Below are 25,675 nucleotides of genomic sequence, written 5' to 3'. Positions count from 1 at the left end.
GCTGTAACACATGGAAATGGACATTAAACGACACCAAATTCTGTTTTTTTTCAGACGAGGACAGCCTGTAACACTTTTTATAATTAAGATAACTTCGCTTCTGTCATATTTTTTTGTTTTTGTTTAGCTTATAAAAGTTGTGTTAAGTTCATTAAGATAAGTTATTATTTCTGTTGGTCATCAGAACAATGGCGGCTGGAGATAAGATGAAAGAACTAAACATGTCAGCGGATGAAATGGACAGACTGAAAAAAGCTTTCAAAGACGAGAAATTCAGGGACATGCTGCAGGATTACGCACAAGAGCTGTCAGACCCTGAGAATAAGAGAAGATATGAAGAGGAGATCAAACTTTTGGAGCAGGAGAGAGGAAACACTATTGAATTCATCCACCCGGAACCATTCAAGGCTCTCAGGACGAGTGTTAACGGCAAGCAGAAGTGTTTCATCAATATCTGCTCCAGTGAAAAGGTTGGGAAGCCTGAGTGTAAATGGGGGGAGTCTGAGGAAGGCCGCAGGGGACAGTGCTGGTCCCTGCCTCACAGTCTGCACCCAGGGAGACAGGACACAGATCCAAAGGGGAACAAGATCACCATCTATGACGTCATTTTCCACCCTGACACTCTCCACATTGCAGGCAAAAACAAGAGATTCATGGACATGGTGGACAGCACTGCCACTCAGGGAATCCAGGATGCTTTTAAAGTGACTCTGGATAAAAACAACATGAGGCAGATGCGTACAAAATACAAAGGCAACCCACAGCCTTGTGTCATCCGAAAACCAATACCTGGATATAAAGCCAGGGAGCCCTCAGAGGAGTTGGACCCTCTTGCATTCCCATACCCAGATGAAAAAAGACCTCCCATGTCCCTGCAAACCAAGCCCACAGAGTCACCTGCAACTAAAAACAGCAGTGATACACCTACACCTAAAAGCTCCAGCATCCAGCCCCACACAGCCAAAGAACCTACCAAGCCAAACTACACGGTGAAGTATCGATCATTTGTGGATCTACAAGACTTCAGGTGTTCTAGAGACTCTGCCCAAAGCCCCAGGCCCAAGGAGATAGTGGTTACCATCGACCTGCCACTTCTGAAGGCGGCCACAGACGCCAGCCTGGAGGTGAAAGAGAAATGGCTGCTGCTGGAGTCCAAGAAACCGGCCTACAGACTGGAGCTGCCCTTAGCCTACCCTGTGGATGAAGATAAAGGAGAGGCTAAGTTCAACAAGCAGAGAGGACAGCTCACAGTCACGCTGCCTGTTCTTCCTTCTAATGACGCTTTTGATTTTGCTGTAGGGCCTGCTCGGGCTGGTGTTAGGGATGATGGGATACAGGAGGAGAAGAGTGAGGAGGAGGAGGAGGAGCAAAGAGACGTTGAGGTGGATTTGAGGCAGCAGACAGAGGTAGAGGAAAGTGAAGAAGAGGGCGCAAGTGGTCAGGAGAAAGGAGAGGAGAAGATGGGGGAAGGCGTAGCAGAGGAAGAGCGAGTCGGTGAGAATGAAACATGGATTAAGCAGAAGAGGGAAGGAGAAAACAATGAAGACGATAAAAGCGGTGTGGAGGAGGAGGAGGAGGAGGAGGAGGAGGAGGAAACGTGGAAGAAGCAGAAAACAAAAGGCCAGGAGGGTGTGGAGGAGGACAGTGAAGTGGAGGTGGAGAAACTGAAAGAACAGGAGCAGGACAATGAAAAAGAAGATGGAAATTGTAACCTGCAGAAAAGGCAGCAACATTCAACATTCAAGGATTCTGGCGTAAAAAGTTTAAACTGTGATACTAATGATATTCCTGCTGAAGAAGATGATGATAGCAGGCTTGTGTCTTCACCTGAAACAGAGAGACAGCCTGTTGTAATCACAGCTGAACATTCAAGCTTAGGAATTGAGGGAGACTCTTGGTTGGAGTCAGCACCCAAAATGAAGAGTGCAGACGTCAAAAAGGAGCATGAGAAGACAAGAGAGAGTGCACATGGAAAGGAGAAGGTGAGATAGATCCACAAATCCTAACAATCATGTTGAGGAGAAGGTAAAAGTGTGTGGCTGCAAATTACTTTTCCATTTATCTGAGTTTGCCTAAGCACAGATCTGTAGAAGATCCTTAAAATACTGGTCAAACACTTGGGTGTAAAAGTGAGTTTTTCTGGTCATGCTATATCTAGCCCTCAGTCACATGGACTTATGTTTTTTTCCTATATATTCCATGACATCTTAGGAAAAAACAGCAATCCAGTGTTCCCAAAGACTAAATATGGTAAGATAAGACTAGAATTACTGCCTTGCGGTTGTATGCCTCTGCAAACCAGTCAAGTTGCAGTCTGTCCAGACCTACAGTCTATGGTCCAGACTCATTTGTAGCCATGAGAGTAGGCTGTGCTTCAAATATGGATGCTGCTGCAAAGGAGCTATATATTCTAAAACAGCGGTTCCCAACTGGGTCCACATTTCTCTTTAGTCATCAGTTCAAGGTCTACACAGTTCAGTATATTCAGTGTCATAGTTGTGTTCAGCCATGTATTAAAGCTAGTTTGCTGTCTCTGTTAAGTAGCTGTCCATTAGTCACTCACTCTACAGCAGGAAACAGCACTTCAAAGTAAAAGCCCTGTGCTGGAAATTCACTGTACTTCAAAATAAAGTGTGTTTTTTACAAACTTGACACGTTCGTGAGTCACTTGCGGTCCATTCAGAGTGGATTTGTAACCCACTGGAATGGATGCTTCACACACATCTACCCCCGATCTATACCAGGGGTGTCAAACATACAACCAGGGGGCCAGAGCCAGCCCACCAAAGGGTCCAATCCGGCCCACTTGATGACTTAGCACACCTAATATTGATGCTCATGTGATGGCTAAAAGGTTTCAGGAGCAGTTTAAACAGTGAGCAGATACTTCATGTAAAATGCTGCCTCAGAGGCTTTTCCTCCCTGACCACAATACAGCTGTCTGAAATAGCAATGACTACTTACTGTGGTCATATTTAAAGACACTAAAAATTGTGCAACATATTGTCAATCAGCAGCTTCAGCACAAAAGAATCTATAGAACCCTGCTGCTGAGGCACTGACAGGGGATGACTTCAAATGCTTCCTCAACGGCTTCACTTCAGTGGAAAATTATAAACAAAATGCAGATGTAATGACAATGCGTAGTCGACTGACTGAATGTGGAAAAACTGAGACATACAGTTTGCATGTCATTTTTCTGAGAATATCGCAGGCTGTTCATCATTTGTTTTGTAAGTGGATGACCGTTTTCGGAATGTACGTCTTTACACTACAAAAAAGAAAAAAATATGAAGGGGTTGGTATTCATAGGTTATTATGCAGTGGTTTTACTGGTCCGGCCAACATGTGGCCCCCGAACTAAAATGAGTTTGACACCCCTGATCTATACAATCAACACAGTTTCAAGGTGGACACCCAAGATTAGTGTCACCAACTCAGTGTCCGACCAATTGTCTCCACTTCTGTTCCTGAGTTATGATGTTCAGTAACGGCTAGCAAACATAATGTCAAAGTGAAGTTGACCTTTGACCTTTTGGATATAAAATGTCATCACTTCATTATTTTATCCTATTAGACAGTTGTGTGAAATTTTGTCTTGAGCATCATCATTTCTTGAGTTATGCCAACATGTTTTGTGAGGCCACAGTGACCTTTGACCACTAAAATCTATTCAGTTCATCGTTGAGTCCATGTGGATGTTTGCACCAAAGTTGAAGAAATTCCCTCCACGCATTCTTGAGATATCGTGTTCAGAATCTGATGGACAACCCAAAAATGTAGTACTGGCCATCTCTGTTTCCAGCATGGAGCCATAAAAATGGCCTCAAACCAGAAACTACTGGGAAGTATTTGGTATCCATGAACTCATAACAAGTTGAATATCAAAGATATGCACACGTACGCTGTGTAAAAGAATATTTTGCATGGAAAACGTTTATTGAACAAAGTAGTAGCATTTTTCCTAATTTTTGAGTATTGATAAAAGTGTAATTATTCATGTGATCTAAAGATTAGTTGCCCCAAGTTTGCCTGTATCAGATTTTTAAGACTCTGGACTAATCAGAACAAATTTGGTATTTTTCCTTATCATACTAAATAAAGCCTTTGGACTCAAATGGCTGCTTATATTTTTGTGTTCTAGGTAGAAACAGGTGCTGCATTTCTACAACACATATCCAGTGAGGAATCCCAAACTTCCGTAGCAGCCGACACTCACAGCCAGCACATTAAGGACTGCTGCGTTCCCCAGGAGTCCAGCAAGATGCCTGCACCAGTTGTAGATAACAAGTCAAGCAGCTCTGAGGAGCTCGCCATGGTCTCAGTGAAGCCGGAGGAGAGGGAGGACGTCGATGAAGACGACCTGCCGATGGAGCAAATCTTCCACACTACAGAGCACGACAACAAGCCGCCTCTTGTGCTGTTGAGGGAAGTAGATAAAGATGGAAACGTACAGATCATCAGTGATCACTCCACCTCAGCTGGGTTCACCTTCCAAAACTGCCTGATGTATGAGCTGGACTGAGGATGGTGTGCTAGGAGTCAGATGAGGCTGTGAAGAGGTTTTTATGTCTTAGAGCAGATTTGAATGCAGCTTATATCAGTACGTGTAGTTAATCTGCAGTGTGTCCAGCAATATTAAACCTGACCTTTCTCTTCAGTCACTCAAGTGCTGTACTTCAGTACAATGACATACGTGTACTTCACTAGACTATTTCCATTTTATGATACTTTATACTCCACTGCATTTCAGAGGGAAATGTCGTACTCTTTACACTACTACATTTGACACTTGTGGTTATGTTTTACATAAAAACATGATATGGTTATATGATGTAATGCGGTACTATTCTACCCTGTGGTACAATCCATCTAAAAATGGCTCCACATTGATGAGCTAACAACAATGTTGCAATGTTCTTACATGAATTTGTTCATGATGAAAGCAGCATAATGTAATATTCTGTGACATAACACTTTAAAAGGAGCCGTTCTTCATAATGAATACTTTTACTTTTGATAATTTAAGTACACATTGCTGATTATACTTGTGTACTTTGACTTAACCTTTTGAAACCTGGACCCTATTTTCCAATGTTTTTATGTTGAAGTGACTAATGGAGAAATACGTTCTTGAAATTGGTCCAGTTTTGAGAGAGAGCGCTGCAGCTGCAGGTCATTGTACAGTCAATTTATGTCCATTAAAGTGCTTGTTTGTCGCCACTGACAGGCTCAGATTAATATTATAAGTTACTGACAGTGTTAAAGAAAGGAATCTACAGAGTAATCAAAGGTTTGTCTTAACCTTTAACTTGATCAGGTCTGTTTTTGTCTCACTCTGAGAGGTCTAGCTTTGAAATTTCAGACTTTTCCACTTTGTAGAAATCGGCTAAATATTCAGCCATGACACTGCAAAGTTTTTGTAGTTCATTTTTTGTAGTCCTACAACACAAACTCTTGGCACTCCTCTCTCCAGCTCTATCGTTTCCACTGTTGTTATTCCTACAAGTCTCGCGAGACTTCAGAATGAGACTTCTCCTTGAGTGAGTCACACTCAGCACATACTTAAAATAGTATACAGAAGCCAGGTTGAAATCATTTAACATTAAAGCATGGCGCGGCAACCTGTGTGCAAAGTGCAAAAACAAGCTCTCCAAGACTGTCAGCATTGCAGGGAAGGTGAGAAACAGCTCAGCAATGTATCCGACAGTGCTGTACGCAGGAAGGCTAAACACATAATTGCCAATGCCTCACATCCATTACACTCACAGTTTGAGCTGCTCCCGTCTGGGCGTCGATTCAGGGTCTCTAGAGCCAGTCGAACATATATAAGAGGTCCTGTATTTCCTATACGGTACAAGCAATGAACACAGACTACTATTATTTTTTAAAGATATTTTTACAAGATATATAAGCACAACTGCCCGTAGAGCCTCTTTTGACACTGAGTGCTTCTTCCACCACAGTTTAATTCAAATACATGACACATGAATCATTTCAGTGCTCCAGAATGAACCGCTCAGGGCAACATGATGAATACATTCATTTTATTGAATTTTTTACACGTATATATAAAAAATGTGGGTCATTAGCACAGTAAAAACCAACTCCCTTCAGCTGACGCTCATGGACCCTGAGGCACTGTGTTCAGGAAAAAACTCTAATTCATCTAATTTCATTATTCCCCTGCCTAGTCGAAGTGGCTCAGTAGGAGAGACTGTGCTTCGCTCCGTGGGTCTTTTCACACCTGAGAGTCGGAAAGGAGGTTTGCATTTTTGTTACATTGCAGACATTTGATTTGGTAGGTGTGAAAGGGCCCTAAGAGGCAGGAAGAACATGATGTATGGCACCAGCAGCGATGTCAGACTTTCACTTTGTCAGTGTTGCTGCCCGCTATCGTTACATAACGTCAGTGCCACTCAGTTACAGATGGAGCAGGTCAGTGTGAAGTGCATTGTAAGTTGAATGGAAGTTTCAAACAGGCAGCTTGAAGCACTTTTAAAAAGCTTAATCGGTCAGTCAAGATTCTCCGTTACCAGAAAACTGTACTATCCAGCACTATGTCATAACTTGTGACCCATTGCAAAACCCACAGCGGTTTCCAGCTGTTAGTGTGTTTCCCGTGAAACAAAAACAAAGTTTGTTCTTCCTCATCTGATCCCTCTCTGGAGGGAGTTGTCTAAAAATTCAGAGTAGCAGGAGAGGGAGCAGAAGTGCCGCTGCACCGGAGCATCCGTGCCCCCCATGTCGTCCACCAGGACTACTGTGTGAGAGACTTGGTGCAGGTTCATGCTGACCGCTGTCTTGATGTAGAAATTGATGCAGACATGCCCGCAGTCGCAGGTCTTGGCTACTTCGAGGTCGCGACACAAGTGGGCAGGGAGGAGGTGAGGTCCGTATGGTAACCTGCAAGGTGAATCAGAAAGGATAACTTTAAAGGTTGCTGTAAGAACCACAGTAAAGATACAGTATGATACACCGAGCATGTTTTATTCTAACCTGAGGTTGGCCACAGCTCTGGAAGCTATCTCTTGAAGCGGAAGGGGGAATGTAAGTTTCATTGTGTGGTCAAAAGGGTTAGGTTGGATAAACGGATTCCCAAACAGGTCCAGGTTCTCCAGACTCAGCTTACGGAAGTCACTGGGCAACACCGCTAGCTGGTTATGCGCCGCTGACAGGAACCTCAACTTTGAGAGCCGGCCAATGTGGAAGGGCAAACAGACGAGCTCATTGTCATCCAGTTTGAGGTTCACTAGTTCTCTGAGCTGGCAAAACTGAGCGGGGAGGGACTGCAGTCGGTTCTGGCTGAGGTCCAGCAGCTGGAGCGTGCGCTGCAGGGTGGACAGGCACAGGGCCTGGCTGAAGGCTTCTAGGTGGTTATTGTGGAGGATGAGCTCAGAGAGGCAGCTGAGGTCACCAATGGTGGCAGGGAGTTTCTTGATGTGATTGTTACTGAGGTCTAGCTTGCGGAGAGCTGCGAAAACAAAGAACAATACCCGTCCTTAAAAGGGGCAATCCAGCTATTTAAGTATGGTACATCAAAAAAGTTAGGGCTTTTGTAAGAAACAAATTTAAAACACAATGATCAAAATCAAAGCAACATAAGTAGAAATATCTTGCCTTTTCATCCCAAGTTCCTAAAACACTGGATCCTACAGCTTCCATGATACAACTCATCAAGTTTATCATAAATTTTAAACACAGCTGATCCCTGACTGTACAGACATTTCATACTGCTGACATACTTAAAACAGCCTCACTGATGCACATCCAACCCACGATGAGTCAGTGTCTCGTTTGTCACTGTTAGGAAATTTCCACCAGCCGCTAGGCTAATTTATACAATGTAAAATGTCATAGGCTTATGCTAATAGCATTAGCATGTTGTGTTTAAGGGGTAAAGGTGTCTAGCAAAAGAGGGGGGTTGTGTTACAAGCGGACCAGATCAAATGCCTTGTGTGAGAAAGCTGCTCTCGATTGGTCAGAATTTCCATGTGGGAAAAATCCAGAAAGTAAACAAAACCTTGAAGAAGAGTACACTTGCAAGATAAATGTGACACTTTCTAATGTCACAATGGAGGGACAACTATGCAGGTTGATTTTAGCGCTGCTCATCGTGGACTATATTGCTGTCATTGTTCATTTTAATCAAACCATACAGTTTGAAAACGAGGTGCGGCTCCAACTAGAAAACAATGTTTTGATGCATTGGATGTGCTGAATGTGCATATTAAGGCAGTACAGGAGGAGGTGCACATTAATAATCCTCCAGGACTGTAACATGCTGATGTTTAATACAAACAATGTGTAATGCGACTGCAGTTGGTTCGGATCAAAGTCAGAACATGTTCTCACCACGAACGAACCGCACCAGAGTTCGTTTGTAACCGGACTGAGACCACCTCTTCAAGAAGGTCTCGGTCCAGTTGTTTTGGTGCACACCCGAGTGTGATTGCTGTGTTCACACGTGCCCAGACGAACAGCACTTAGGGGGCAAACCAACCTCAGTTTTGACTGAACCGAACCAAATGGCAGGTGTGAAAGCACCCTAAGACATACCAGCTTCTGGGAAGGCAGGCTGCTATACTTGCCCAGAAGGTGGAAGAGCAATGGTTCATTGTTACTGCAAATGTATATCGGTCCCAAATATCGGTTATCGGTCTCCTAGATTAGTGATGATCAGTATTGGAATCACACCGAATGTAAATCAAGCACTAACAAACTCTATCGACCAAAATATAAATCGGCTCGCTCTACCTTTAAGGGACAGCATCCGCATGTCCACCCGTGACAGTTTGCAGTAGGAGACCTGCAGCTGCTCCAGAGAGTAAGGGAAGTTGGAGGTGAGGGGGTAGTCCTTCTTGGAGACGATGGTGAGCTTCTTCTTGGGTTGCTCTACGTCTTTGGCGCGAACAGGAGTCAGCGTGGAGAGAGGAAGGCTGCTCGCGTCACTTCCTCTGTCTGCCAAACGAGCGGCTGAGAGGAAGTTCTTCAAGCTGTTTGCATCAGCCTATGAATAAAAACATGAAGAAATAAATGAAGTTACATGTAAATTAATAGGTTAACAGGTAACAGAAACAGCAGGCACACAGTGACATTCAGGTGGTCGAGTTTGACCGGATTCCTTGAAATATCTAACCTAAATTCACAGGCCTGTAATAACTTGACACAGTTCCTTTGGATGAACATGATATGCTTTTTGCTGCTGGGAATAAATGTGTGAGTGACTCAGCATGTAAAGTACAGGGATTAGACTAAATTTTTTGAATACCTGTACAATCCAGCACAGTCCAATATAATAGACTGTCAACCAGTAAACACCCAAAGACATATTGGGGTGTGAACTTAAATTCATAGTCAAATATTGTGGCTCTGTAGGTCAATTGAAGGTTGGTTTACACATTTCCCACAATTTGTTTCCCCTGTTTGCCTGCCTACTGTGGCGTCAGACTGTTTGTGGGTGTGTGAGCACATGTCTTTCAACAGGACAAGTAGAATCTAGGTGGAAGGCCACCCCTGAAATCAAAACAGCCAGGACGGCTTTACAGCAACTGGAAACAATGAGGCTGCTATGGTGACTGTCCAGGAATCAGTTGCAGTCAAAACAAGTGACTGGGTCTGTCTGGCTGATAAACAAGTGGGTGGACAACTTGACTCTTGTGGCAGAGTTTTCAGGGAAATAAAAATGAAGTTGCTTCATCATAAACCTGAAAATCTTGTCATGCCCTTTCTTATAAACGTCTTCATACTCAGATGGTATTACACCATGCTGGATGTCATACCTTGCTCAAGCAAATGTCAACAGCGGGTTCCTTTAATCTCACAGTGGCCTTGCCCTCCTCCACAAACCAAGTGAAGAACTTCTCTATGTTGTCTTTCAGCTGCGAGAGAAAGTTGGCAAATGTCAGTGATGGAAAAATACATGACACAACAACAGGGCGGGTGTACATTTCCACTCGACCAAGTGTAATTTTGCTGTCTCAACAAGTGCAGACAGGACTGCTGCAAGCATTTTTTAACATTTCTTTAACCTTTTCGTCAACATGCAGGTTTATATCTTTATACAGCTATGGCCTTTTAAATCAGAAGTGTCTGAGGAGCACCTGAAGGCAGAATTTGAGACCATGAAAACAATACTTCTAAGGTTTCCAATCTAGGTTTTCCTGGGAAAGATAATGATGAATTATTAAATAAGCAGATTTATTGAGTGACACAAGGGGATGAGCTACTTGAGAAGCAAAAATATAGTCTAAGTTGCTGGAATGTGTTGCTAATGCAACGTTTGAAACTGTCGATTTAAAAACGAAACTGTAGCATAAGATCTGATGAGTAATATAACACAACCAACTAATTTTCTGTCTGACTAAACTATACTTATACAGTATGTGTGGGTTAAGAGGAATGAAGCATGTAAATTGGATGCCCTTGTAGAAATGAAAATGCTTTATTATAATGTGACCTATACACTGGGTGAACCAGATTGGGTATCAAACTGTTACATTACAGTGAACAACAGTTTATTTTGCTCTTCTCTTCATCCAAATATTATTTTACTTTTTTAAATTATAGTTTAACCCTTTGAAACCTCGAGTGACCTCACTTTTCTTGTGCTGCCTTCAGATACCTTTTGCAAGTATTTAAGGCTTTGAACCTTCAACAAATTGGTGTGATTTCTTTCAAAAACATGGGAAAAAGGCAATAAGCAATTTGGTAAGAAATGTCCCACAAATTGCAAAAAAAAAAAATATATATATATATATATATTTTCAAAAAACTACAGAAAAATAGAGAAAGCTTAGAAAAACTACAGTATATTTAAAAATTATTATTATTATTGTTCTACTTTAATATAACGTCACAGAATTACTATAATTTTTAAGCACTATTTTCAGGTCATTTCCTTGTCATGTTCTGTGTTATTTCTTCTATTTCTTTCTTCTTCTTCTGTGTAGTTTTTAATCTATTTTACCAATTTCCTGCTCATTTTTTGGGTCATTTCTTTTTTTCGTTGCTCATGTTTTTAAAAGAAATCATGCCAATTTGCTCCAGTTTCAAGGGGTTAAGGAGCCAAGCAACAGCAACAACAAAAGCGACAACACCAGTGAATCCAATCCAGCAAATTATAATTATTTATAATTTTAATACACACTGTAAATATGTAAATATTTTTGTACATAGTAGTCAAGTGTTTCTGTTTAAGCACTCTTGTCAGTCTTAGATTATGGTGATATTTTTGTATATGCATGCAGCTCAATCCACACTAAAATCACAGTCTACCACAGGTCTCTTCGTTTTATTACAGGTGATGGTTTTAGCACTCACCATCGTGAGCTATATCAGAATGTGGGATGGTTGTCTCTCACTAATAGAAGGGAAAACATTGTCTCCTTTTTCTTTATAAGGCACTGCTTGGAAAGCTGCCCTTCTACCTCACTTCGCTTTTAAAAACCCAACCCATCTCTTATTACAAACGTTGACAAGTTTTATTTCTTGAAACTCCTCAGATCAGATCAGAGCTCGGTAAACTAGCTTTCAGTTTTTTTGTACCAAATAAGTGGAACAAGTTACAAGAGGTATTTAAATTACGTTACATCATTTCAAATGTATGCTAGATGATATGGTTGTTTTACAGTGTTGCTGTTTGATTTTCTACATTTTACTGTTTTTATTGTTGTTGTTGTTGTTGTTGTTATGTCTCTGTCCTTTACGGCAGACTCTATTCTTAGTATCTGTCTTTTTCATCTTTATACTACTTTTTATTGCTGTTTATAACTCTTGATAGATATTGCTGCTACTTGTTTGTTTTTATGGACTTTTTTCATCACTTTATTGTGATTACTGTTACATACTTGTATCCTAGCCCACTGAATGTGAAGTCAGGGCATTGCTGTAAAAGAGCTTAATGCTTGATTAAATTTCTTCAGCTTTCTTGTCATTGTTTTTAGCTGTATGTCTATTTTGTGTATGTACATTGAAAGAAACCAAAGACTGAGGTGAAATTCCTTGTATGTGCACCACAAACATACCACCCCAATGCAAGAGAATGAAACAGAGGAGGGTGATTTACTAATTCTCCTGAGTTGATATTAATGTGTAAATGTCTGTCCCACCAGATCAGTCACAGGATTCATGACTTAATGGAGCTTTGCTTTCTTATCCATCTTTGTAAATACAAACTTTGCTCTTTACGTCAACCACAGAGCTGATTCAGGTGAATTTAATCTTTCTGTTTACTACCAATCAGGACTCACTGGTGTTTTTAGCACCTTGTCAAGACTGAGCTGCACATAGCTGTAGCTATTCTGCAACTATCTTTATGTTTAAAAAAGAAAACTGGAGAGGATCCAGTTCAATGCCTGGCTGGAGGGACTGAAATATGAGCAGCTCTTACATACACTGAATAAGAAATGTAAAAGAAACTGTCATTTAATACAGTATATAGACTGTTAAATGTAATCCATGTTTCAGGAACTTCATTTTGTATTATATTGAACATGTAGGCATTGGTTAGAAGTATGATTGATGTTGTTTGATGAAGTTACTTAGTATTTTAAAACTTTAACTGGCCATTAAATGCTATGTGAGGGATGAATAAAGTACTCTCAACTAAACCTGAATGTAATTTGGAGATAAACAACAGAGGCCACACACCCAGGGATACATTATATGAATGTAACTATAGCTTTAACAGCCTCTACAGTCCAGACAATAACAACAGTCACTGACCTTGTACTTTGAGCCTGCTCTGTCTTTAGCTGTGCAGATCATCATGTAGATGTTACACCGTTGACTCGTCTTGTCCAAATGCTTCCCGATGGACAGCACAGCTCTCGTCCCTTTGCCTCGACTTTTCATCCCAAACGTGGGCAGCAACCGATTCACCACCTCGACATCACACTGCAGCTTCATTGTAACTGAATATTATAAAAATAAACCCCACCTAAAGTCCGGCTTAACGCCGCGTCAGAGCGAACTAAGGGTTAAAATGCATACCAATGGAAAAAAACTTCCGCTAAGAAGTAGCTAGTGCTGTAACGTTAGTGGAGCTACTGACACAACACGTCCGTCCTCATGGATGTCAACAACCGGACCAGCCCTCCGTACCGAGCCGCAGCTGCGTCCTAACGGCCGGGGGAGACACTTCAGACGGCGGGGGTGCTCTGTCTTTACTGGGCTACTGCGGTAAGTCTGACAGTATGGAGACAAAGTGTAAAAATGTCCTGGATAGTTGTCGGATGTCAGTTGGTTGGTTAGCAGCCGTTAGCAGGATCGAGCGCGCGTGGGAAGTGACGTCATGGAAGGGCTCGTTCGTCTTGGCTCGGGGCAACAGAGCAACAGAGCCTTCTCTGTTTACTTTAACCATGTTTTTAACCTTTATAAGCTTTTTAAAAGTGGTTGTACATAAGTAGAAGTAAAACTACCTCGACCAAAATTGATTTATATGTTTTTTTCCTCAAGTTTCTTTGGGTATTTTTTGTCTTTTTATTACCCTTTTTCTCTTTAGCAGAGGATATTGCAGTGTTTGTTTACCCTCTCATCCAGGTCATCCTCGCTGTCATAAAACTCAGACAGTGTGAGACTGTGCGTCCCACATGATCTCCATGTACAGTAGATCTGAGAGTTAAACTTAACACACTGGGCCAGCTCCAACTACAGCACACACACACACACACACACACACACACACACACACACACACACACACACACTACCACATATCCAGTAACACTCAACTCAACTCAAATTTATTTACACCGATCAGCCAAAACATTAAAACCACTGACAGGTGAGGTAACTTGGGTCCTAGCATTCATGTGGGTGCCACTTGACACGTAGCACCCACCCAAACACCACTGCAGACCAAGCAAACCCCCCCATGGCTATATATCTATATATATTATATGAAAATATAAATAAATAAATGAAAATATTAGCCTATATGAAAATGAATTGATAAGTGTAGCCCTTTGCAATTGAGACATCTAGTAGTTACAAAAAGAAAGAGCTCCTCATGCTTCTTACCTCACTGCATGTATTTGCTGGCTGTAGTCACTTTGCTGCTTCAGATTTTCCACACAAATCACACAGCCATCTTAAAAACATGACACATTGTTTTTCTACTCAGTAGTTTATAAAGTAGTTAAAACTGCAAACAACATTAATGCTGTTTACTTATTTATGCATCTGTAATAATAATTGAGAAAAGTAATATACTGTATAATGTGGATATTTTTCCTTTGCCTGGGGGCCATGTTTGCCAAATGACAGGAGTCCAAAGGCTCACTAGCACTAGCCCCGCACAGGTCAGGTGAACACAGGGTGGTTGCTAAGAGTTGAAGACATTCAGGACTTAGCCCAGAAAGGTTCTGGAGGGTCGGAGGAACCTCCACTTTGTGAATCAGTTTATCAATCAATCAACTTTTATTTCATAGACTCAAGGTCCATTTAAAAGACATACACACAGATAGATTTAAAAAAGGCACTCATACCAATTTTTCCACATAGGTGACTGGTACCGCAAAGAACTTAGACGGGGATTTGACAGCAGCATAATAATGGAGTTGTGGGACCCATTCAGTCGACAGATAAATCTGTACATTAGATTTCTCAACAAAGCATGAAACGTATTGACTCTTGTGTTACAAAACAAATCACTTGCAATGCACCACCTGGGCTTTCTAAGCAATATGCGCATACCATCATTATAAGCAACCTGGAGCTTCTGGATGTTTGCTTTTTTAAATTTAATCCATAGGGGGGCAGTATAAAGAGGAGTACAATAAGCTCTAAAAGATTAATCTTAACATAATCTGAACACCAAGAAAATTTCCTAACCAGCATGTTAGCTTGTGCATATAACATACGGCGTTGCCTATATAGGTCATCATCATCTGACATTTCATCATAAATAATGTGTCCAAGGTACTTAGTTTTACTGCAGACAGACAAAAGCTGCCCTGCCAACCAAAAAGAGGGAAAAACAAGGTCCTTATGCCCTTTTACCCTGCAGATCATAACAGCACTCTTACCATCATTGTACTTGACATCAAAATTAACACCATAATTTGTACATATATTCAACAGTTGTTGAAATCCAGCACTGCTGGGAGATAGCCAGGTCATCGGCATACATGAGATGGTTAATTAATGTATCACCAATCATACAACCTGATAGATCATCCATATACATGTTAAAATGGGCTGGTGAGAGAAGTCCTCCCTGGCGAACTCCATTATCCACACCAAACGCAGCAGAGATTACATTCCCCCATTTTATCTGCATGCTCTGGTTAGCATACCAATAAGCCAGAATCCTAGTTACACTGTCAGGCACACCCCTTTGACTCAACTTTAAAAAGAGCTTATGATGGTTGACTCGGTCAAAAGCCTTAGAGGCATCAATAAAACCAAACTGATTGTCTGAGGTACCTAGAAATGCACATCATTTATCTAATAATATTATTTCCAGGACTTTGGATACCACACTGGCTAGCGCAATAGGTCTGTAATTATCCACGCTCCCCACTTTGCCCGCTTTGTCCTTAATAACAGGCACCAGAGTTACAGACAACATGGAGTCTGGCAAGAGACCATGAGTCATAAAGCCAGTAAAACAGATAGCAAGAAGAGCTGCAACCTTCGGGCTTGCCAATTTAAGGTGCTCTGCAGTGATTTGGTCTGAGCCGCTTGCTTTGTTGTCAGCTAGCTGTGTAGCTGCGTGATAAACCTCATTGGCTGTGATTTGCACTATGTCACTTTGAACAATATTGCCCACTTTATATGGGTCACTTTTAACACAATTGAATAGAGCAGAGTAATGTTGCCTCCACAGCTCAGCTATGTTGTGAGTAAGAAAATGGTTGGGGGGCCACCAAGCACCCTATCGTGGGCCAGATTTGGCCCACAGGCCACAAGTTGAGTATCACTATATATTGTAATATTTTTGGTCTGATAATACTTTCATACTATTGCTTAAATTTTGGGGGCAAGACCTTCACCTGTAATGGAGTATTTTTGAAGTATTGCTTTTACCTAAATACATCTTCCACCACTGATATAGTTCTCCTCATCACAGTCTTAACAAAAATCTTCGCAACCGTGTTCAAATTAGCCAGAAAGTTTAAAAATACAGTTCTTGGCCTGATATGTAAAACAACTGTGTCTAATTTCATAACCACTTTTTGTATTCCTTTACAATTTTAAGATAATTCGGGGTTCGTCTGGACAGGGTCAAGTACTTTTTCAAGCACTCATTTTTATTTTCAAGGATTAAGTCGTTTTCTCCACAACCTTCTGTTGCAAGAGAAATGTGCAAATTCATATATGGTGCAAACACATGCTACCAGGGCCTAAAATTAACTTATTATTAATTAACTGGCTATTACTATTCATTAAAGGCATGCAATTGATTGGGGACAACAATAGCAGGAACACTTATAGAGCGCAGAGCAGGATGCAGCTCATACGGTATTAGAAAATGATTGCAAACATGGCTATTTTTGGCTTCCTACATTTTTCTAATGTTTTTTTTTTTTAAATAATTATCATCCTATTATCCTGTCAATGTTATTCAAGTACTTTTTTTGAAGGAAAAATGTCTGATTTTTAAGGTATTCCAGTGCCAAATTCAAGTTATATCAGCACCTAAACCCCCTTGTGCCAGCCCTGATATGTATTTTAATATTGTAAACAAGAAAATCTATCAGGTCCCACAATGTCATGAGACACTGCTTTACCTTTAATAATAATAATAATCATAATAATAATAAACAGGTTATACTTCCTCTATCTCCTCTCTTCTTCTGCTGTATTTCTTTATTTATCTGCTGTGTATTTCCCCAGATTACACTCCAGGTCAAACAACACACTGGACTGAAACTTTTGTTTGCCTCAGTGGTTTATTTGGACCGACCAGCCTCCGTCTAGCAGCCACAATGGGAAGTTGTCGTCTGAAATCAGTGACTGTCAGTGTGGTCCTTCCAGTGTTTTCTTCCCTTGTAGTTGTACTCGAGGACAGCAGAGGAACCAGTGAGCTGTGAGCCTGAGAGTGTCTGACATCGTCGCCTCAGATCAACGTGATCACAGCAGAAACTTAACTCCTAACTTCTTCCATATCAACACACATACACAAGGGACTGTTTGTGACCTTAAATAAAACAATATAAATCTACCACAGTGATATAATTTACTGTAAGATTTAATCAGCCAGTTTGAGAGAGTAAAACCTCACAACCCAGATGACTCGTCATACCATTTATAGGTATGTTCCACTTTGAAAGTATTCCCTTCACTATGTCGGGGTACAAGTGACTCATATACTGTTGTGCAATAATAATCCTTCAGGACCACTTTTATTGCTCACATTTTGACATTCAATTCACGTTCCCACTCACACACCTTCATCAATAAAAGCTTTGTGGTGTTTAATAAAATTATTCGTACAAAGCGAAACAAAGAAAACAAAACACTCATGTCTTTGATTTCACTATGAATCACCTAAAAGACGACACTTCTTGGTAGAAACATGCAACTTGTCTTTTTTCTTTGTATTATTCTTACACACACCTCTAAGGGGCACAGTTCTCACACACATAGTAACACATACAGGTCAATGTGAGAGCGGGGGACGTTTTCCATCCTGTGACTATTTCAAACATATGAAAACAGAAGGATGCTGCGGTCGTGCAGTTATCAGTGGCGTGTGTGCACTGTTAAATCAGATTTGATAGTTACTAATGTCATTACACACTCTGTGTATGACATACTGTTGCTGCCATGAGGATGGTTTGACAGTACAGTGATGCATTCAAATACACACTGTTTGTCCCACACCTGCAGCTGTTTCCATGATAACTTTAATAATATGGACATGTGCAATTCAATACAAGAACTCTTTGATCTTTTGGTGACTCTGTTAAAAAATAGAAGTCTGTATTTAAGTTTCTTTTATTTCATATTTACAGTGGAGCTCCATAAAACTTAATTAAAGGGACAGTTTGGATTTTTTGAAGTGGTGTTGTATGAGTTATTCATCCACAGTAGGGGTGTTGCGATATACTGGTATTGACAACCGTTAAATTTAAAAAATTAAATGTAGATATCATGTTAATCATACACATATGATAATATCATGTAAATAAATCAGCACCTCTTAAATCATCTCCATTTTATTTCTGTTCTTGCTTTATCTCCTTCCTCCTGCCAGACAGTACCCGCCTCCATCATCCTGCACATTCCACCACTGTATGTAGAGTAAGTTGCTCAGCCTGCTAGCCCTTAAATCTGAAATGTTACATGTGTTTTTAAAAGTCAGTTATCATGGCATCAGACCCGACAGTTTTTTCTCTCTCCTTGTTATTTGTTAGGCAGCGTCAAAGAAGCGTAAGGGATTATACTGATGGCAGATGTTCAGCCTTTTGGAACATTTGTTTATCAGTTCATCTTGTTGCTTTTTCATTATCCAATAAGTGTAACTGCTCTTTTTGTAAGCTTTTATACATTTATGGTTACAGACTCTCTCTCCACCTCCCTAGACTCATATTTCAGTTATAATTCATTTGGCAAAAAAAGAGACATATTGCACAATAAACAAAATTAAATATAAATCTGACTGATAGCATCTTTTTAATAAAAATTTTTATGGATATTGCGACACTGTCATTATCATGAATTCTCTTGACAACATAACTAGGTTGTGAAAATCTGGTATCATGCCAGCTCTAATCCACAGTCAGTGTATTACCTGCAGTAGATCGTGGTCAGCACACCCCCAAATTGGAGAAGCAGACTAACTGACACAGAAGCTAAGCGATGTACTGCTGTGGATAGGGGCAACAGCAAAATGTATTTTAGCCACACACACACACACACACAAAAAAATCAGTCTCAGTTTAACTGTTCATTATATTAAAAATGTAGTTTCTTTTTTTACCTTACCGTCAGACAGCCCTTTCCAATGGGGAACTAAAGTGGTTGTCTATGCTCTCTTCATAGCCACCAGACTCCTTTGAGAAAAACAGTAATTTTACCTCACATAACACAGGCATTGCTAGTCTACCATTGCCTCAATCAGTTAGATTGTTTGTGTTATGGTGTGGCAAACTAACCCTTTAAAACAGTGATTCCCAACTGATGGGTCGCGGTCCAAAAGTGGGTCACGGGTCCATTCTGAATGGACTGCAAGTGACTGGCAAATTTGTAAAGTTTGTAACACACTTTATTTTGAAGAACAATGAATTTCGGGCACAGAGCTTTTATTTTGAAGTGCTATTTTCTGCTGAAGAGTGAGTTAATAAGGGACAGCTACTTAGCAGACAGCAAACTAGCTCAACTACATGGCTAAGTATGACGCTGAATATGTTAAACTGTGTGGACCTTGAACTAATGACTAAGGAGAAATCTGGACCCTGTGACTGGACCAGTTGGGAGCCACTGCTTTGAAACACCAAAGTCAAGTTGGTGTTTAGTTTTTAGCTGAACCTTTATTTTTTATTTCATTCTGTAGCTTTGCAGTAGCGTTCTTGATGTATCCAAATCTGAAAAAGTGGAATGTTGGGCAAAGTTTGTATGTTTTAGCCTCAAAATGCTATTTTCCTAAGCCCTTCTAAAAACATTTTCCCATGTGACCTGATGTAGATTTCTATATGATGTCATTACTATATATAAAACCATGGAGTGCTGTGGACTCAACATTAGTTTGGTTAGGAATGTCACACAAAACAAACCAACTAGGCAGCGGGTAGACTAGCAACCTCCATGTGCTGTGAGGTAAAATTACTGTTTTTGTCAAAGGCCTCTGATGTCTTTGAAGAGAGCGTAGATAACGGCTTCAGTTCCCTGTTGGAAAGGGTTGTCTGACAGCAAGGTAAAGCGATGAAAATATTCAAAATATAGTGTACACTTTAACTGATGTTGATTTTTTTAGGTGGTCCTTTTTTTAGGAGGCTAAAATACTTTGTTGCTGCTGCTCCCATCCACAGTCACCAGACTCCTTTGACAGAAACAGTAATTTTACTTTACAGGAGCTCAGCAATGTAACCTTTGTCACCGCTTTTTTGATAACAGCTGAGTAAGAGTTTCAATTTGAAAAAGACAGAAAAGAACGCAGATGGACCTGCCCTTTAAAACACGATTTGCTGCTGCCCCCCTCCACAGCAGTACACTGCTCAGCTTTCATGGCAGTACTCCTGTCTGCTTCTCCAAACTAGGAGCATGCCGACAGACATCTACTGTAGGTAATACACTGACCCCAAGTCAAAAAACCCAAACTATCCCTTTAATGTTGTTCTGTCTTTAGAGCAAACAGGGACCAACACCACTCGTCATGACTGATTTGAATCCCCCTCACTAACAAGTGTCTTTATGTCCTTCACAGAGCCGTCTCCACACAGGACGACCCTCTCCGTATGTAATACCGTCTCACTTCTCTCCCGTCTTCACCCCCACACCCCTCAGCCCGATGCACAATCAGCACAGGAAAGAACCGAGCATCCCTATAAGTCGGTGGACTGTCGCTGAGTGCCAGCTGGCTGGAGTCCGACCGGCAGCACTGCTCGTCCACGCAGCAGGGGTCAGTCAGGTTGCTGCTGCGGCTCCTCCACAGGGCCACGGTGCGATGGGAGCCGTACATGCGGCAGAGGGAGAAGCGGGATGTGTCCGAGGAGAGGTGCGAGTGGAGCAGCGCTCCCTGGTAGGAGAAGATGGAGGAGCAGCTGGAGCTGGTGATGGTCCTCCTCCTGCCTCCTGCATCGCCTCGTCCGTTTGGCTCCCCGCATTGCTCGCAGTCCTCCTGGCTTTGCAGGGCGCCGTAACTCTGAGCAGTCTGGCTGCTGTCCAGGAGGAAGCAGTTTGAGGACGAGGTGCAGTCAGTGTCTCGTAATGAGTTTGAGTCTGCTGTGCTCATGTTTATCAGCATGGCCTCTGAGTAGCTGGGGATCAGCTGACGGTTACAGCGTATGTGCCACTCCATCTCGGTGCTGTCCAGTGTGTCTACTCTTGGGATAACGCAGCCAGTGTTGTTACCCAAAGGCCTGTCTTCATTAAGAGGAGAGGGGCTGCTGTGGCTGTACTCTAACCCAAATAGTTTCTCTATGCGGTAGTGCACATAAGCAGTGCGGTACTCTATCAGCACTCTCAGAGGCCAGGACAACATCAGCAGAGCTGCCAGCCAGAAGGCCACCTGGGAACTGTACCAAGGCATCCTATCTGGGTCCACGTAGGCTATCAGGTTTTCTCTGAAGTCCACATTCTTCAGCTGCATCCCCTCCCTGGCCTCCATGTAGTCGTCCAAACCCTCAATTTCAGAGAAGAACCTGGCTCTCTGGTTGAGGTAGTCGTTTTCTGGTCCGGCCTCTGTGAAGCTGAAGCATTTGGTGAAGCGCAGCCGAGTCGCCGGATGTCCCTCTAAGCCCCTGAGGTCACGTGACACATCTTTCATCCCACAGTGGCTGTAGTCGAACTCGCCCTCAGCCACATGGGTGTTCACTCTCTCATGGTACACCTGCGTGGTGGTGTAGGCGTCCCCGTTGCGGTATCGAGTGACCTGCCGGGTCCGTCTTACAAAGTGGTAGCTGATAGCCTTCCACCATATGCAAGGTTGGGCCTGTTTCATCCGCAGCACGCGCTCATACACGCTGTCCACGTCTGCTTTACTCTGCAGCTCGCTCCTGGCTCTGCAGTGCCAGCACTCCACCATGTATAGGACGTAGAGCATGAGCAGGAAGGCCAGAGGGATGTAGATGTAGCCATCAGAGCAGGGGCTGTCGTGGTAGATCATTGAGTGTCCCCCAACGCCCATCCCGGAGGCCCCCCGCAGGGAGGAAGTGAAGGAGGCGGTGAAGGATGAGGTGAGGGCGGTGTTGAAGCTGATTTTGGTGACCTGGGTCAGCTGACACCAGGCCACCACGCCCAGGCAGCTGTACATGAGCAGAGAGAGCAGCAGGCAGCGCCAATGGGACTCCCGGCAGACACAAGCACCCAGAGACTGGTTCACCGGACGCTGCTGCAGAGAGAGACAGAGAGTAATGAGGAAAAGGCACTTAGAGCGATGAGGCCCTGAAACCTGGCGGTGACATGCTGTGGAAATGCAAATGAATGTGGCTGCACTATAGATCGCCGAGCTTTTCCATAGCTAAGCACAAAGTAAATCAAACCAAAGAAAGCTCAGTGGAATTAAATTAAAACACGCAGTGTCCCTGGGAGGCTGTGAGTCAGAGCGGCTGACATAAATAAATATTAACTGAGGTGTTTTCACACATCTGTCTCTTAAATTAATTGAATTTATATTGCATGAGGGCAAATGTACTGGCTGGTAAAGTTGTCACATTAATATCACAAGGTAGGACTTGTGTATATGTAGACAACATCCTAAAAACCTTGGAGATTAAAGGATACTGTCTGAGTCTTCGCACATTCTCCACACTGAGTACAAGGTTTAACCCTCAGGCAGACAATACAGGATGCCCAAATATAAACTCAACTGTTTTAAAAATTAATTTGTGCCAGCCTCAATTAAGATTTTAAATAATGTTGCTTGATGCTTTAGGGGTTGTGTTGTGCTTTGCTTATTTTGCTCTGTTGTGTGCTGGTGTCTTTAAGGTGTAGGCTACATTTCTCCTGGACTATTATTTGTAAGGCAGCAATACTTGTGCAGCTCCTGAGTCCAAGACGAATTTAGCATTGGCCCTGCAGCAGGACAATGCACCATGCCAGCAACACCACAAAACCTGCTCAGGAGTGGCCTGAGGAACATGACAGAGACCTCAAGGCATTGACCTGGGCTCCAAATTCCCCAAACCCCAGTCTGATCAAACATGTGTGGGACGTGCTGTTACCCCACCTCACAACCCACAGGACCCAAAAGATCTGAAGCTGTGTTTATGCCTTGACAGGTCAGGTCCAAGGCCCGTAGATCGGGGGTTACTTCTGGGGTACCAGCACGTCCCTCAAATATTCGATCAGATTGGGATCTGGGGTATTTGGAAGCCACGTCAACACCTTGAGCTCTTTGTCCCATTCCTTGGGCCATCTCTGAGGAGTTTTTGTGCTGTGTCACGGTGCATTGTCCTGTTGAGGGGGGCCCTGCCTTCAACAAGTGCCGTTGCCATGAGGGTGTGTACTTGGTCTGCAACGATGTTCAGGTGGGTGGAGCATGTCGAGTAGCATCTACATGAATGCTAGCATCCAAGGTTTCCCAACAGAACACTGCATTGTAACAAGACGATCGATGTTATTCATGCTGATCGGTGTATAACAATATACGATAAAATAATATCATACAAACAAGGGCAATTCTGATGCACAGGTGGTACATTTTTACTTAAAAATGATACTTTAACATTGTGTCAATTTTTTTATTTATTACTTTTATTAAAGGTCCAGTGTGTAGGATTCAGGGGGATATACTGGTAGAAATGGAATATAATATAATAAGTATGTTTTCTTTAGTGTGTAATTGTCATGTTTTTGTTGCCTTAGATTGAGCCGTTTATATCTATATAGGGAGCGGGTCCTCCTTCATGGAGTCAGCCATGTTTCTACAGTAGCCCAGGATGGACAAACCAAACATTGGCTCTAGTTAGGGACATTCACGTTTTTGCGTTAGCCACCTTAGTTAACAACCCCACTGCAACAAGAGCTTTGCAAAAACATGGATTTTGTAATGTTAAACTGCTTTATTAAGTGTTAATACTGGTTTTAATCATCTTGTCACTTTGTTTTAGAGAGGAAGAGACCTCTGTGGATAATTCAGCTCCTGGTAAAAACCTCCTGAACAATAAACACCGAAGGAAATTTAACTGGGAGAAATTTCAGCTGGTTGCAATCTGCAGTCCTCACCACTAGATGCCACTAAATCCCCTGAAATTGTACACACTGAATGTTAAAGTAACATTTTAGGACTTTTACTTGAAATGCAGTATTTTTTAAAGTGTGACTTTGCAACTTTTAGCTAATAAAAAATCTGAATACTTCTCCCAGCACTGCTTGAACACACACACACACACACACACACACACACACGTCTCTACTCTATATCTGCTGAGTATTGGGTGGTTAGCTCAGGGCAGACAAACAGAAACAGAAAGTGCTCACATTTGCAATACTGACCAGAAGTCAGATTGTCCCATTCAGCAAAGACACACCGGCCTAAAGCCATTTCATCAGTAACACTAACAGTAAAAGAAGCTGGAGCGTAACCCGTTACGCACAAAGACTTCAGACCAGGACTGCAACATTTACTGTGCTGCAAAGGAGGGTACAGCATTCAAAATTAATCTCATCCCATATTTGTCAGTCACATTTATCAGGAGCCCAAAATGACTTCATGGTCCTGTCTAATATTTCTGTCTGGTTGTGGTGGTGACAATCGTCCCCCATGAGATGCTGCGTTCTCGTGGTCTACCTCTGGTGTTTTATGGAGTGAAACGATTTATGCTGACAACCAGCCCATCCATTACTGCGCTGACACAGGGGTGAGGACGTCACTTTGCTGGTTCCACCTCAGTTATTTATGGAGCAAACAGGGATTCAGTTCTTGTGTGCCACAGGAGACGGACTTTCCAGTTGAGCAGGCCTCCTGACTGCAGACATTACAGACTAAATACAGATTTTATTTATTTGAAAAACACTGTGGGATGATTTCTGTATATTTTTTGTATGTTTTTATACATAAAACAAGTCATTTAAAAGAATATAAAAGCCCTAACTAACTGGATCTTATGTCTGCGAAAAAGACACAAGCAATTGTACTTTAATTTACCCTGCAGTATAAAACATGACTTAGCAGTTACATGGACAATGACTCTGAGGTAAGACAACTCCCGTTCTCTTACTATCCATGCATGGCTGGCTGCACACAACCAATCCCTGCAGATGGGATCACAGTAATTACTCCATGACAGTAAAGACAGGGGTTATGGTAAAGCAAACACACACACATGCATGATCAACACATGAAAACCAGGGTCTGACTTAGCAAAAATAATTGCTTGCTAACTTAACAACTGTCTTTGTGAATACAGTGCATGCTTTTGTGATGTTTCCACATCAGTGAATTGTAGTGGCACTGTATGAAATGGACTATTCTGTCAGTTGAGCAAGCAGAGAGGCTGTTTGGCTGCAGGTGGAAGCGGCTGCACTGAGAGGATGTCAATATAGGATTTATGGTCCCAGAGAGCACAGAAATCAAAATGTGTGTGCTTTAAATCTGAGTTAGCTGCATAATTTTAAAGGTATTTGATAAAATAAGCTTAAGAAACTTGCACCAGAGAGTGGGCTCAGAATTGCTGTTACACTTTTCTAAAACTAATCAATTGATCAGACTGTTTCCAGCTGATGTTTCTTCATGTTTCTGCTTCAGAATTAGATAATGCATGGCTCTACACCTACCTCCTCCAGGACATCACTCTCAGCCGGTGAGTCCTCCTCCTCCTCCTCCTCCTCCTCCTCCTCCTGCTCCTCTCCCTCAGCATCATTGGGAGCACTGGCCGCCGTGTCCTCCGCAGAGTCCAGATCGGAGGAGAGCATGCTGCACTTTTCGCATGTCAGAGCCAGATTATAAAGTCACTCCTTTTTATTCACTTGCTCTGTTCACTCCGGTCTGCTCCCCCTCTCTGTGGCCCCCTCAGCCCCACACGGTCTGGGCCGGAGCCAGCAGGCTGCTGCTGCTGCTGCTGCT

The 25,675-nt window shown here is 42.2% G+C and overlaps 3 protein-coding genes and 1 long non-coding RNA gene across 4 annotated transcripts; 2 read left to right on the top strand and 2 right to left on the bottom strand.

Annotated features, from left to right (window-relative positions):
• dnaaf2 (dynein axonemal assembly factor 2) lies at nt 1–5,220 on the top strand. Its single transcript, XM_033643373.2, has 2 exons — nt 1–1,982; nt 4,145–5,220. The coding sequence occupies exons 1-2, from the start codon at nt 189–191 to the stop codon at nt 4,523–4,525; spliced, it is 2,175 nt and encodes a 724-aa protein (XP_033499264.2). The 5' UTR covers nt 1–188; the 3' UTR covers nt 4,526–5,220.
• An 813-nt stretch (nt 5,221–6,033) lies between these two features.
• Nucleotides 6,034–13,292, bottom strand: lrr1 (leucine rich repeat protein 1). Its single transcript, XM_033642141.2, has 5 exons — nt 12,727–13,292; nt 9,783–9,881; nt 8,758–9,010; nt 7,000–7,474; nt 6,034–6,906 (listed from the first exon to the last, which is right to left on the bottom strand). The coding sequence occupies exons 1-5, from the start codon at nt 12,907–12,909 to the stop codon at nt 6,651–6,653; spliced, it is 1,266 nt and encodes a 421-aa protein (XP_033498032.1). The 5' UTR covers nt 12,910–13,292; the 3' UTR covers nt 6,034–6,650.
• LOC117266793 (uncharacterized) lies at nt 13,044–18,160 on the top strand. Its single transcript, XR_004502520.2, has 2 exons — nt 13,044–13,182; nt 16,843–18,160. It is a non-coding gene; the product is annotated as an uncharacterized LOC117266793 (long non-coding RNA).
• A 434-nt stretch (nt 18,161–18,594) lies between these two features.
• On the bottom strand, nt 18,595–25,602 carry LOC117266791 (transmembrane protein 151B). The gene is made up of 2 exons (XM_033642139.2): nt 25,387–25,602; nt 18,595–22,000 (listed from the first exon to the last, which is right to left on the bottom strand). The coding sequence occupies exons 1-2, from the start codon at nt 25,522–25,524 to the stop codon at nt 20,369–20,371; spliced, it is 1,770 nt and encodes a 589-aa protein (XP_033498030.1). The 5' UTR covers nt 25,525–25,602; the 3' UTR covers nt 18,595–20,368.
• Between the last annotated feature and the right edge of the window lie 73 nt (nt 25,603–25,675).

This window comes from Epinephelus lanceolatus, chromosome 15 (assembly GCF_041903045.1).
Source record: "Epinephelus lanceolatus isolate andai-2023 chromosome 15, ASM4190304v1, whole genome shotgun sequence".
Lineage (NCBI taxonomy): Eukaryota > Metazoa > Chordata > Actinopteri > Perciformes > Serranidae > Epinephelus > Epinephelus lanceolatus.
Note: the sequence above shows the minus strand (reverse complement) of the source record. Positions and strands in the feature narration are given on the sequence as shown.